General features: G+C 55.8%; 1 protein-coding gene across 6 annotated transcripts in view; it reads left to right on the forward strand.

The window, feature by feature from the left end:
- RNF157 (ring finger protein 157) overlaps window positions 1-12005 on the forward strand; it is a 72089-nt gene extending 60084 nt beyond the window's left edge. For 4 of the 6 annotated variants that reach the window (XM_064495508.1, XM_064495509.1, XM_064495510.1 and 1 more), the window contains 6 exons: window positions 58-169; window positions 643-830; window positions 1096-1161; window positions 1991-2039; window positions 3742-3852; window positions 9225-12005. In XM_064495508.1, the coding sequence (XP_064351578.1) occupies window positions 58-169; window positions 643-830; window positions 1096-1161; window positions 1991-2039; window positions 3742-3852; window positions 9225-9346 (648 nt within the window). In that variant the 3' untranslated portion in view covers window positions 9347-12005. Of the gene's footprint in view, window positions 1-57; window positions 170-642; window positions 831-1095; window positions 1162-1990; window positions 2040-3741; window positions 3853-7396; window positions 7439-9224 lie in introns of those variants that run through there. The other 2 variants (XM_031469148.2, XR_010384555.1) reach the window with 2 other exon arrangements.
- The last annotated feature ends 558 nt before the right edge of the window (window positions 12006-12563 follow it).

Genomic DNA, 12563 nt, shown 5'->3' on the forward strand with positions numbered 1-12563 from the left:
TCACACCCTCCCCCTCCACCGCGTCTGATGGGCCCTTACTCCGCTCCCCCCCCCCAGGAATGTGGCGTCACTCCAGATAGTGACAATCTTACCTTGTCATCGTCGGGAGCCATCGACCAGTCGTCTTGCACAGGGACGCCTCTCTCTTCCACACTTTCCTCCCCAGAAGGTACACGTGGGGGCAGGGAGTGACTGCATGCTCTTCCCCCATTAGCCAAGTCCACAGCGTTTCTCTTACTTCCTACAGGAGGGACTGGGGAGCAGCAAATTAATACCTAACGGGCATCGCAACATAGGCCGTCTTGAGAGGGAAGGGGGCCTCGCTGTCTTGCAGTGAGAGGGTGGTCTTGCTGCTGAGCTAGGAGAGAAGCGGTATCTTGCTCCCAGTCCTGCTGTCGAAAGGTTTTCCTTTAACATCATGACAGGGACAAGCATCCCTCATCCCTGAGGTTGAGTCTGAGCTCAAAAATGTAAAGGAGCAAAACCCTGGAAAACGGTCAATCTAAACCCTTTCCGCTGGGGGCAAGGTCAGGCCACTGCGCCCTCACTGCCCGGGTGCGGGGAGACAGCTCTGCGCGGCATTCAGCTCCCTACAGCCGGGCCTGATCTCCCGCCTCCTTCCTTCGACCCCTGTCTCCAAAGACCCAGCCAGCAGCAGTCTGGCCCAGTCGGTCATGTCCATGGTGTCCTCCCAGAGCCAGCACTCCCAGATCAGTACGGACACCGTCTCCTCCATGTCTGGCTCCTACATCGCCCCTGGCACTGAAGAAGAGGGGGAGGCGCTCCCCTCCCCCCGGGCCGCCAGCAGGGCCCCCTCAGAAGCAGGAGAGGTAAGGGAGGAGCACTTGGGATCTCTGTTCACACGCACGTCCCAACTAGCTCAACCCTAGGTCTGCCCGGGAAATGTGCAAAGCCCTCCAGTGCTCAGGAGGGGTGGCCTGGAAAGCAGGGTACCACATAGCAGGATCAGAGACCCCGTCAGATCTGATCGTCTGTTTGGCACCATTTCTTTCCTGAGGACTTGGTTTGCTGCCAGGCAAGCTGGGGAGGAGAGCCGGTCGCATCTGAGCCTTGATTTCTGTCGCTCTTTTGCAGGTGACGCCAGCCGTGTCTCCGGACTGCAACTTTGTCGGCCTCGCCACCGAAGAGCAGGATGCAGAGGTAACCGTAAGGCGGACAGTGGAGCTCCCTCCCCAGTCGCAGGGACTGTCAGTGCTGGCAGGGGACACAAATAGGATGGGGGCTGTTTGGGAAGAAGCCTTCCAAAGTGGTGCACTTGGATCAGCGAACAGTGGGGTGCGGAGAAGAGGGATTGTCTGATTAGCAGAGGGCGCTGGTCTCAGTGTAATAGGCGTGGAGTGAGTTCTAGAGGGAAGTCTTCCGGGCCAGACCCCTTGAGAGAGTGTTTATCCTCATTCACTTGGTGAGCATTTACCCAGGACAGCTGTCTCACGGGTGCTTCCTGGCATTGGGGACATAAAAACTGAGGGACATGGTTTCTGCCTGGCCCCCACCCTCTCCACCCATCCAGGAGCTCCGCTGGGTCGGGGAGATGCGATCACAACTTGGCGTGACACATGCTGTGGCGGAGCCCTGGGGCGGGGGGGCGCCCAGCTCACAGCAGGGCCTCTGGAACTTTTTCTTGAGCCAGATGTTCTCAAAGAAGTATCTGGATAGGCGTGGGATCCTAAGGGATTTCTGAAAGTTTTATGAGTTCACTGTTTGCTTTTTCACTGGGCAATTTCCCCCTTAGAGAAACAATGTAAGCTAAACTATGACCAGGGTTACTCCTGACAGTCCTGGGGTCCAGCTGTAACATGCCTCGGACCTGGTCCCTTCGGGCCGGTCCTGCCTCACCGAGCAAAGTCTGCCTCGGCGGCCTGCTAGCCATCTCGGACATGGACGGGAGATGCATGGATGCCAGGAGGGTGATTAGTTCTGTCTGCAGCCAACCAGTGTAGTTGTTCACAGTGCCTTCCTTCTGTCCTAGGGAAATGGCGTCCTAGAGGAAGAGGACGGCTCACCCACACACGAAGATGGTACAAGACCTGGTCATCTGCTCCCTCTTACTACGTATCTTCCCTGGGCATTCTCCAGAGGGCACAGAAGGAGGCACTGATGTGATTTGGTAGCCCTGCTCAGCTGTGTGGCTGTTGGGGAGAGGTTGTCTTCTTGATGGACAAACAGGGTATCCGAGGACCTCGGTGGCCTCCCCAGCTCTTCCTGGGCCTCAGAGCCAAGAATGTCAGAAGGAGGACACTGCAGAAAATACGCGTAGTTCCCCATCTACAGTCAGGAGATTCTGAAGCTTCCTGGGCAACTCCCATCACCTTCCCTCCTGCTTAAGCTTCTCAGCTGAGTCTCATGTAGCGGCTGGAGCAGCCCCGGGGTTCAGCAGCAGAGCAGTTTCCGCCACCTGGGAGAAAGGCAGTAGGTTCGGGCTTGCTTTAGTGAGGAAAACGGCTGATGTTATGGTAACGGGCATCTTAGCAGCCGGCGGCACAGTGGTGTGGTCCAGAGACCTCAGCAGCTCAGCATAAACAAGTGTTTTACAGGCTATTGGGGTTTTTTCCTCTTTAACCATCATTCAGGCCTCAATTCTACTTTCAGTCAGAAGAATTTTATTTCTAGTAAGCCTAGAAGAGAAGGAATGACCAACAGAGTGAGGAAGTAGGAGGAGGGGTGCTGGGAACCCCCCCCGGGGATGGAAAGCCAGACATCCCAGGACCGGGCTGTCCTCCCTGGCTGCTCTGAGGTGCCTCCACAGAAGGGCAGCCTCCAAAGCAGACCTAGATCCTACTCGGACACAGATGTCATCCTGGTCGCTTCTGCTTTAGTGCTGGCCATTGCTTGGGGGAGTTCAGGGGGGCGTGCATGCACACCTGACCACTCTCGCCTGGACGAGCAGCCCTAGAGGAGGGGCGGCCGCCAAGGCTGGGCCTGCACCCCACTCACGTGCCAGCCTGAGGTGGGGATGGGCGCCTTGGCCCCCGGGCCCTGGGTCATGCCTTCAGCCCTCAGGGCTCCAGAGTTCCCCTTTGCGACAGTTGCCCCCATAGAATATTTGCTTCTGGAAAGTGCAGGGCAACAAGTGGTTTCCACCTGTCATTCCATAGCCCACAGGGTAGATGTATGTTTCCTGCTCTCCCCTTCACCAAGAGAAAAGGCCGGGGGGTGGAGGGACTCTGAAAAAAACGATATCTAAGACTTTCCCCTCCCCCTGTTACATGACTGTAGGTTTCTGGTCAGTCCCTTAAAACATACTAGAATAACAAATTAAGTCTTTGATGTGCAAAATTATGGCACCAAAGACCTATAATTGCCATTTTACTTATAAATAAAATTTTGCAGAGCCTCGTGGTCATAATCACACCCCACACACACCGACGAGACAGGCCAGAGCAGGGGGTCACTTCCCCCAAGGCTCGCCTAGCATTTCCCAGCCTGGCAGAGCTCTGCTCTGGTCCGGGTCCCTGTGGCCACATCCCGCAGCCCTCCCCCAGGAACAGTGGCTGGAAAGGGGCCCATTCAGGGAACAGAGCCGGGCAGGGCGAGAGCACCAGCATCCCCACACAATTTGATTCCTTTACTATCCGCTCTTTACCCACTTACTATTGTCTTTTTTTTAACACATGGTTTGATTTTTTTTGTCTCCATTCTTGAGATTTTTATTTTAAGGACAGCAAAGCAGAGGAAAAGACAGCCAGCCCCGCTCTAACTGCGTTAATAACTCCGTTTCAGGCCAGAGGACATGCGCATTTCTAGGTGTGGAGTGTGACAATAACAATGACTTTGACATCACAAGCGTGAAAGCACTGGACAATGAGCTGTGCTCTGAGGCCTGCTTACCCGGTGAGTGGCAGTCCGCTGAACATGAACTTGCTGGGAGACGCTCCCCTGCTCGCACCCCTGCTCTCACCCTGGGACACCCATCTCTTGCCCTGCAGTTCCTGCAAGAAGGCAAGGGCTGTGCTAAGATGCTGGAAACCCGTTGCTGAAAGGAACTGAGGCAGCCTTGGGAGAGTCCCTGAGCAAAGAGCCACCCCTGCTCTGAGACCATTAGGACAGGAAGAGAAGAGCAGGCCTCCTTCCAAATCTTTTGGATTTGGCCTGACCGTGCGGCCTGCATCGCCATCTTGCAGATCCCGTGGTAGGCGTGGCCTGGTCTCGTTTCCAGGGAGTTTGAGGCAGTTGCCGCCTCTCTGAGGTCTTGGAAAGAGAGCCTGAGCCCTTGAAAGGAGAACCTATAGCTCCTCAGAGGGATGTGTTGAGTTAGGCTCAGAGAGGAATCTGAAAGCCAGCATCTTGCAGACTAGCAAATGGCTCTGTGACCCAGTGAGCTTCGGGTTACACCAGCTGCACTGTGTACTCGCTAGATTTGGATCCCAAAGGAGAGATCAGGGGTCGAGGGTGACTCTCCCCGCTGGAGCCCTGACGTTACATTTGATCAGGGCCGTCGTAGTGCCCTTAGTCCTTCTCTTGACCCTAAACTGACCCCGGGAGCCCTGTCAGTCACAGTCTGAGCACTGACGTCCTTCCGCTGCGTGCTCACCAAGGGCTCCACCAGCCACGCCTTGCCCGGTGGACTAGGTTGAAATTGCCCCTCCTGGGTTCACGGCAGAGCTTACCTTCACGTTGTGTTAGTAATCTCTTAAACAGGCCCCGCAGCGAAGACTCCTATCAGCTTCAGAACAGCCACGTCTCGTCACGGGTCCAGTGCTTTACTCGCTCGGCGACGTGGCCGCAGGCACTGGAGGGACACTGCCTCCTGTGGTTGCCACTCTCCATCGGCCCATGAAAGGCTAGGGTCCTCACCCCTCTGGCCCAACACGCAGGCTTGTGGCGGGGAAGCTGGGCTTCCCGGAGCTGCTTCCCCCAAGCCTCCCCCTTGCCTACTTAGCGTTGACGCGTCCGGTCTGGGCTGGAGCGGCTGGGGTCCGGGGCACTCTTCCCTCCCCGCCTTCCCACTCCTTACCTTGCTCTGTCTGTCCGTGTGTTTCTCATGTCTTTTTGCCAAATGTAAATCTGCCCGTCTGGTTTGTTTATTCTGAAACTCATTTGTGTCACCCAGACTCCATGTGAAAGTTCATGTTCACTCTGTGCCAGCACTGTCCCCCCCGGCTGTGCTGTGCCGAGCTGGCTGGGCCCGCGCACGTCCGAGGGGCTCTTGCTGACGTTTCCATTCCTAGCTGGCAAGAGCCTGAATCAGCAGGCTGAGAGTTCCCGAGGAGGAACACCTGGGAGATACATTAATCCCCGCGCCATGCAGATAGCGATGCTTCTGTGGCAAAGGTTACGGGAAGGATTTGTCTTGAATTGGCGTCCTTGGTCACTAGTCGGGGAAGGTGACATCTCTGCCCTCACTCTGCCCTATGTCTGTGGCAGCTGTACCGGCCATCCTCTCGCTGGGCTTCTGGAGAGAAATCTAGGCTCCTGGCTCCCCCAGGGGGCTCCCCTGCACAGCCCTGGTTTTTGGCAGAGGGAGCTGCTGGGAATTGTCTAAGCCAACTGTGCTAGTGGAACTTGACCTGATTCCTTCTGCTTCTTCCTCTTCCCAACTCCTTCCAGCCAACCTGCTTGTTGATATTTATTCCACTCTGGGATTACGGGAGGGGAGCAATACCTGGAAGGAAGATAGAACCCCTGGGGTTCCTTATGGTGATCTCAGGAGCCAGCCATTCTGAGCTTAAACTGGGTTCACCGTTCAGGCCAGATGTGATACCCGTGATGGTGGCGGCTGCCAGGAGAGGGGCTCGGGCGTCGGTGCCGGAGGTGTCCCACTGTAGCCTCACCCAGAGGTCTCCAGGGCTCTCGTGGGAGAGGGAAAGTGCGTCTCTCCTGGTAAAATGTTTCCCGAGTTTTGCTGTTAGCATCACACTGGCAGCAAGATGCTGGGGAACTCTCTGGAAGCATCTGTCGGGTTAATCACAGGAGTGTGCGCTTAGGTAGGACCCATGGAATAAATAGGCCTCATCACGCTCCGCTGTAAGTTCAGAGCTCCATCCCCCGAATGAGATGCCGCAGGCTGGCTTGGCCATCCTGCGGTCATCAGGACAGCTTCCCAGGCACTTGGCCTCTGCTTGAGTCTGTCTCCCTATCCACGAGGATGCCGATCCCCTCATGGGGGGCCCATGAGAAGCAGACCTGAGGAGCGTCCCGTGGCCCACCCTCCCCACGCCCATGCGTGCTCTGCCGGGAGCCGCAGCTGGTGGCGAGGACACTCAGGTCCCCACCCCCACCACTCTCGTCACCCTTGTGGGAGTGATGCTGGGCGAGCCCCTCTGTCATTCCAGCCCCTCTTCCCCTAAGAAGCTTCCGGGTCTTCTTGGGCCCCAAGACCAAGGCGGGGGTGGTATTATGTTCTGGATTGTTCTGCAAGGTTCTCAAAGGGGGGAAGTCGGAGCTGACAGGTACAGGTGGTGAGATTAGAACTGTGAGGCTGTGCTAAGTTGGCGTGGTTCCAGGGAGTCTGATGAGGTATCACACAGGTGGCAGGATGGTGGTCAGGGGACCAGTGATAATTCTGTGAAAAGGCTCCGGGGGGTGTGACGGGAAAAAGCAAAGCTAATATGGGTTCGTTAGTGGAAATACAAGTGTATTTTTAAATGACAGCATTGTGCAGGAGTGGGCATAGGCAATGAAATCTAAAAATACCCACGGAGACGTGAAATAACCCAAGACTAAGACCCTACTAGGAAGGGTTACACTTTGCAGACAATAAGGAAAAATCTGAATTAACTTTCCCTTTCCCCTGGAGAGAAACTACAAGACACTGGAACTGTTACAGCCCTTTAATTAGTGGCCGGGTAGAGTCAGAAAGTGGGTGTGCGAAATCTCCCTAAACGTGCTCCTCAAATCTGCCTCTAGAGGTCTCTTCACTCTCTGATTTCTGAGTCCCCAAAATGGAATTGAGTGGGAGGCGCCTTTATTTATCTCCCGAGGAGGATTTTGCATCTCCAGGCTGTTTTCTGGTTTGCCGGCCGAGGGCAGGACAGAACCGGAGCACGCACTCAGGAAGTCCTCCTGCGCACCCCGCTGGCCCTCCCTCCTCTGGACAGGGGAGCTGAGCAGCGAGGTTCTGCCCAGGCCCGTGGGGGGACTTTCTGAAGGAAAGGGTGCCACTGAGTGTATCAGGAAGCCAGGGGAGGATAGAGACGTGAGATCTGGGTCTTGAGGCTGTTTCGGAAGGAGTCAGTTTGGGCCCTGGCTCAGGGTCTGGGATGGTGGCATTTGCAGCAAAGACTCGTGAGAATTCAGGGCCAGGCAGCCCGACGGTCGTGTGTCGCGGCAGGGTGCCTGCAGTGGCGCGGTGGTGGCGGCGGCGTGTTGACTTTGTGCATGCATGTGTGTCTTCTCTCTCGTTTACCATTTGCTTTTGGTCTTTCCTACCGAACAGCCGCAGTTCCCGGAGTCCTGCCCCATAAACATTGAGGAATAGGTATGAGATCTACCAAATTACGTAAATGAACAAACAGCTCATTTTATGTGGGGGGTTCCTAACTTGAAGGGCAGCCTTGCCTTCTCTTCTCTCATCCTACTTCACAGTGCCACCCTTCAAGGGGAAAAGCACTGGTGACCCATGTCCCTGACTCTGGTACCCCCAGGGGTACAGAGGTCCCCACATTCCATCTGGCTGGGAGAGATGCCTACGAATTTCCTGTTCCACTCACTCCTCTTCCCCTGGGGTCCACCTCCACAGAGCCCTAGGATGGATTATCCCACCAGGACATTTACGGGAAATAAGCAGTTTATACCCATTTAATCCCAGTGTTTCTGCCATTAAAGGGTTTCATGTCTTGGGCTGGTCTACCTGAGACTGACCCCAGACATTCGTGAGCGGCCCCCCTCACACATGAACACAGGGAGCCCCAGGCCCGCCCTCCAGGATTGTCAGCTCGGTGCATGGAGCGAGTCCTCTGATGGGCCAGGCGCTGCTCTGGGCCCTGCCCAGGAGGAGGTCGAGAATTCAGCAGTTTCCACGCAGTGTGAGAAGCAGGGTGGCAGCACAGGCTGCAGGGGAGCATTCTGGAGCACGCTGGACCCCATCCGGCCGAGGGGGCCTTGTGAGGTCAGGTGCTGGGAGATGCGGCTCAGAGGTTGTCCAGCCAGAGGATGGGAGGCTTTCCTCAACCCCAGGGAGTTAGGGCTTCATGCTGAGCATGTGGGCAGCCATGACCCTGCCTTTCATCTCAGGAGCTTCTTGCTGCACAGGAGGGGATGAGTTGGATGGAGCCAGTCTGCGGGCTGGGAGGGCAACGGCGGCGGGGATGAGGGTGGCCTGAACAAAAACAGGGATGGGGAGTGTGTCGCTGGTTGTTGACCACATTCTACGAGTCAGGTGCCCTGTGGGGTAAGTACTCCTCTCCCATTGGATGGATGGTAAAACCAGGGCTCCAGGTACCATGACCTGCCCAGGATCACGCAGTCAATATGTAATAAACTGGGGGTGTGCCCAGGTTTTCTGGCTGCAGATTTAGACATGCTGAGGAAGTGAACAAGCAGGAGGTCGTGATGGATTGGATGCAGAGCACACAGCAGGGAGAAGCACCAAGAGCTGGTTTCCAGCACAGGCAGCCAGTGCTTCTGGTGCAGGGGCTGTAGGATTTGGGGGAGGATGATGAATTTAGTGGACGGCACCTGCGGGACCCCAAAGCTCTGGGGCTAAAGTCTCCTGGGGCTGATAGCAAACCTCAGCAGGCCGTTTGGGTGTAGAAAGAGAGGAAGAGCCATCACACCGTCTTCCCCTATGCCATTGGGTGGTCCCTGGCCCCCTGCTGGGCGGCCAGTCACTTCCTGTCCCCTCCCCCAGACCCCCACAGCAAACACTAACTCACAGCCTCCATGAACCCTCTTCTTACAGCCCCCTACTTCCTCCTGCCCACATGAAAAATCTCAGCTAGACCCAGTTTCTTTTCCTTGTCCACCATGACACGTAGGCCAACTTCGAAACCAAATAAAGATGCCGAAGTGGGTCCTGGGGCACAAAACGGGATCATCCTGCGTGTCCCTCCATCAGTGGACCACAGCAGCCGTGACTGCACCTCGCCCAGTGGCAGCCACTGCTCCCCATTCTCCCTCTCCAGGGCCGGGCTGCACACCCTGGGAGTTCCAGGTAGCATGCATCCTGCCAGCTTTCCTGCCGAACTCCCGGGCTGTCCTGCTGGGGACCATGCCTGGACCGAGCTGAAGGTCCGGCTCCTATGACACTCCTCTCCCCTCCTCAGGTGCCTGGCAGGTGGATGACAACGTTGTCAGTCGTCGAAACACACAGCGCCGGCGCTCGTCATCTGGCAGCCTGGAGGACCCCGAGAACAGGCCCTGCACGTGGGGTCCCTTGGCCGTCTGAGAGCCCCAGCCCCTGGTCCGGGGCTCCCCTGCTGCCCTTGAATCCCCTCCTGGCCTCCCTGCACTGCTGACCTCCTGGGCATCCTCAGCAAGACACCTGGAGACTTTTCATACCCACGTGAGAGCGGGCTGCTCCTCCTCCCAGCCTCGTCTTCTGTAACCGTCATCCTTCCCCTCTCAGAAGGGACCGGAAGCCTCCTTTCTCCTTATGGGCTAACGCCACTCGATGAACTGCAGCTCCTGAACCCTTGGCAGAGACCCTCTGGAATGTTTTCGCTGTATCTTGATCTTCAGGGGGAGCCGAGATCCACAGACTGGTTGTTCTTGTGCGTCTGTTTTTCTCCTTGGTGGGGAGACCAAGAAGCCTCGGAGTTTCGGTGGCTTCATTACAAACACCCACCTGGCATTTTCTGGTCTCTGGGACATCATAGCCAATTTGAAACCTCCAATTTGTGGTGGGGGTTGGGAGGTGACTCCTGCGAGAAGGGAAAGCCATATTGCACTGTAAGTGGAGTTTCCCTCAGAAAGCAGTAGGAGCCCCTTTCTCAAGGACAAGAAACAGGGGCTGGTTGGCAAAACGGTTCTTGCTTCTGGTAGCAGAGCCAGTGCCTCATGTCTGTCTGCTTAGGAAGGAGGCCTTGAATCTGGGAATCCCCCCACGGAGAGTCAGGTGACATTACAAAAACACTTTTTGACCCTCTCTATGTGCCAGGCACATGTTAGGAGCTGCCGTATGTGATCACATTTCATCACTACTGCCCCATCAGGTGGTATTCTGATTCCTGCTGTCCCTGTCTCCACTCCCTTTTCTTTTTTCTTTCTTTCTTTCTTTTTTTTTTTTTTTTTTTTCATGCCCTTAACAGTTGAAGAAACTGGCTGAGAGAGAGGGTGGAGCAGTTCGGCTCAGTCAGTGTCGGAAGTTGGGGGAGGGCTGAGCTGGGGACAGCGGTGGTCTGGGAGCCTCCCCACCCCACCTGATTTCCTTCCCTGCCCTCCAGATCTGTTGAGCCCAATGAGGGAAGGGGGAGATACTGCCTTCCATAGTCTCATTAGAGATTTAGAGATACTGTTGTTCAAATCATGTGCCCACTGCAGCCCACCCCACTGCAGCCCAGTGTCGGGCATGTAAATAACAGCCCGAAACAGCAAGGCCAGACTGTAAGCTGTTGGGTCTTCCTCCTCTCTCAACACTGGTGTTATCAATGGAGTCCACGTAGCCCTCTGATAATGCATTGGCTACTGGCTCTCGGAAGAGGTGCTGGTTTAATGGAGCATGAGATTGGGAAGCAAAGTCAGATCTGAGCGTTTGTGAGGCTGGGATGCGGCAGAGCCTTGGCTGTGCCCATCACGACGGCATGTCTTCATATTTGAAGTCGTTTCCCTAGAAGAGCTTTTCAGGGTTGTTTCCACAGCCTCAAAGAGAGCCCGGTGCCCCGGGAATCCTCTGCACCTTCTGCGTGGCTTCTTTGCACCGCCAGGCGGGTGACCCTCAGGCTGCCTGGGGGTTGCACCTCTGTCTGCCCTGCTTGGGGAGGCCTGTTGTCCTCACCCACCCTCCAGGAGCCAGGCCTGAATCTAAGCTTGTCTCAGGTTCCCACGTCCACCCGCTCAGAAATCCTGCAGTGGACTCTGCTGTTTCAGGCCCCACTTAATGTCCTATCTTCCTCCGAACATTCTTATAGCCCCTTCCGTATTTAAGATTTGAGCAATAACCCCACTTCCTCATTTCCTTAAGTTTGAGCCCCAGAAGCACCAGGGAATGGGGGGCTCCCCGTAGCCTGGGGTGGTGGCCCACAGACCCACCTCCTTTCCCTCCCGGCAGGTAGTAGTCACAGTGTGGTGTCACCTGAGTTGAAGGAGATGCAGGAAAACAGTAGCCATGGTGGCCAGGAACCCTAGGAGGAAGCCATTGTCTTCACCCCTCCTTGGAGGGTCTGTGTCTTCTCCAGGAAGAGGCTCAGAGAGATTCCCCAAGGCCTTGGTTCCATAACCAAGACACGTGGGTTAGAAATGGCCCTTCACTCCTTCTTTGTCAGACAGTCCGTTCTCCCCCACCCCATCCCCTTTGTTCTCATTTAGCTCTTTGACAAGCAGAAATATCCCGTCCAAAGGGGCTGGTCCTCAGCCTGATCAGGGAACAGGGCAGCTGCCCCTCCATCATCTGGAGACAGCCACATTATAAGCAGTTGGCCCAGAGAGAATGTGAAGGGGCCTGACTTCGCACAGGAGGGCATAGACTAATCGGAGGCCTGTGGCTCCTTCCTGCCTTGCAAAGGTCTGAGCTCCCCTGGTGTGGGGATCCCGGCCTCCACATGGAGCCCTCTGTCCTTCCCCTACCCAGTTCCATCCCACAGAGGTCATGCCCACACTGGGGCATCTCCTGGGCACAGATACACACACACTTTAAGCCATCTCACCTGGGGAGAGTCAGCGTCCTGTCCACCTGATCTTGGCATGCTGGTTGCTCACTTTGCTTTAGGATCTGCACACCTAGAGTGTGTGAGTGTATATGTACTGATGTGCCATCTGTGGACCCCTCGCTCCCCGGAGTACACTCGTGGGCACACTACAGTGGGGACGTCAAGGATGCAATATTTACGGATTGCTGCATGATTCTTAAAAATGAATAAAACTGTTTACAAGGGAAGGAGAGCTGTTAACTGCGCAGTTGGCCTATTTGTGAGTTTCTGTCCAACTTTCTCTGGCACTCTTTAATATTTTTGCTCAAGAGAAACTGGAGGTGGAAGAGTGAGAGAGGGCAAGGGGAAGGGAAAGATGTTTCTGGGTGGTTGATGTACCAGCCCCTGGGCAGGCCCAGCTCCTGGGCAAAGGCCTGATAGGGAGCCCTCACCCCCACCCCTGCCTTTAAACCGGAGAAGTGCTAACACTGCAGCTCCTCAATAATTGAAGAGCAGGAAAGCTGGTGACTGGAGGGAGGCTGGGGGCGGGGAGGAGGAAGGGCCACCGTCCACCGTTAGTCCCTGTCACTTAATGGTTAGTGAGATTAACGGGGCAAATGACCCAGGGAGGAGAATTTGGCAAGTCCATGGCTTTTCTGAGTTTCACCTACCGGCTCTGCTTCCTCAGCTGTCTGGAAAGGAGGGAAAGAACTTCAGAAGAAACCTCTGGAATGTCAGCTTCCGGGAACCTTACTGAGGACGGGGCGGAGAGGGAGCGGCTTACCGGGAAACACTGGATTACCCTGCCCGTCTTGGGGT

The sequence above is a fragment of the Camelus dromedarius genome, chromosome 16, assembly GCF_036321535.1.
Source record: "Camelus dromedarius isolate mCamDro1 chromosome 16, mCamDro1.pat, whole genome shotgun sequence".
Classification (NCBI taxonomy): Eukaryota; Metazoa; Chordata; class Mammalia; order Artiodactyla; family Camelidae; genus Camelus; species Camelus dromedarius.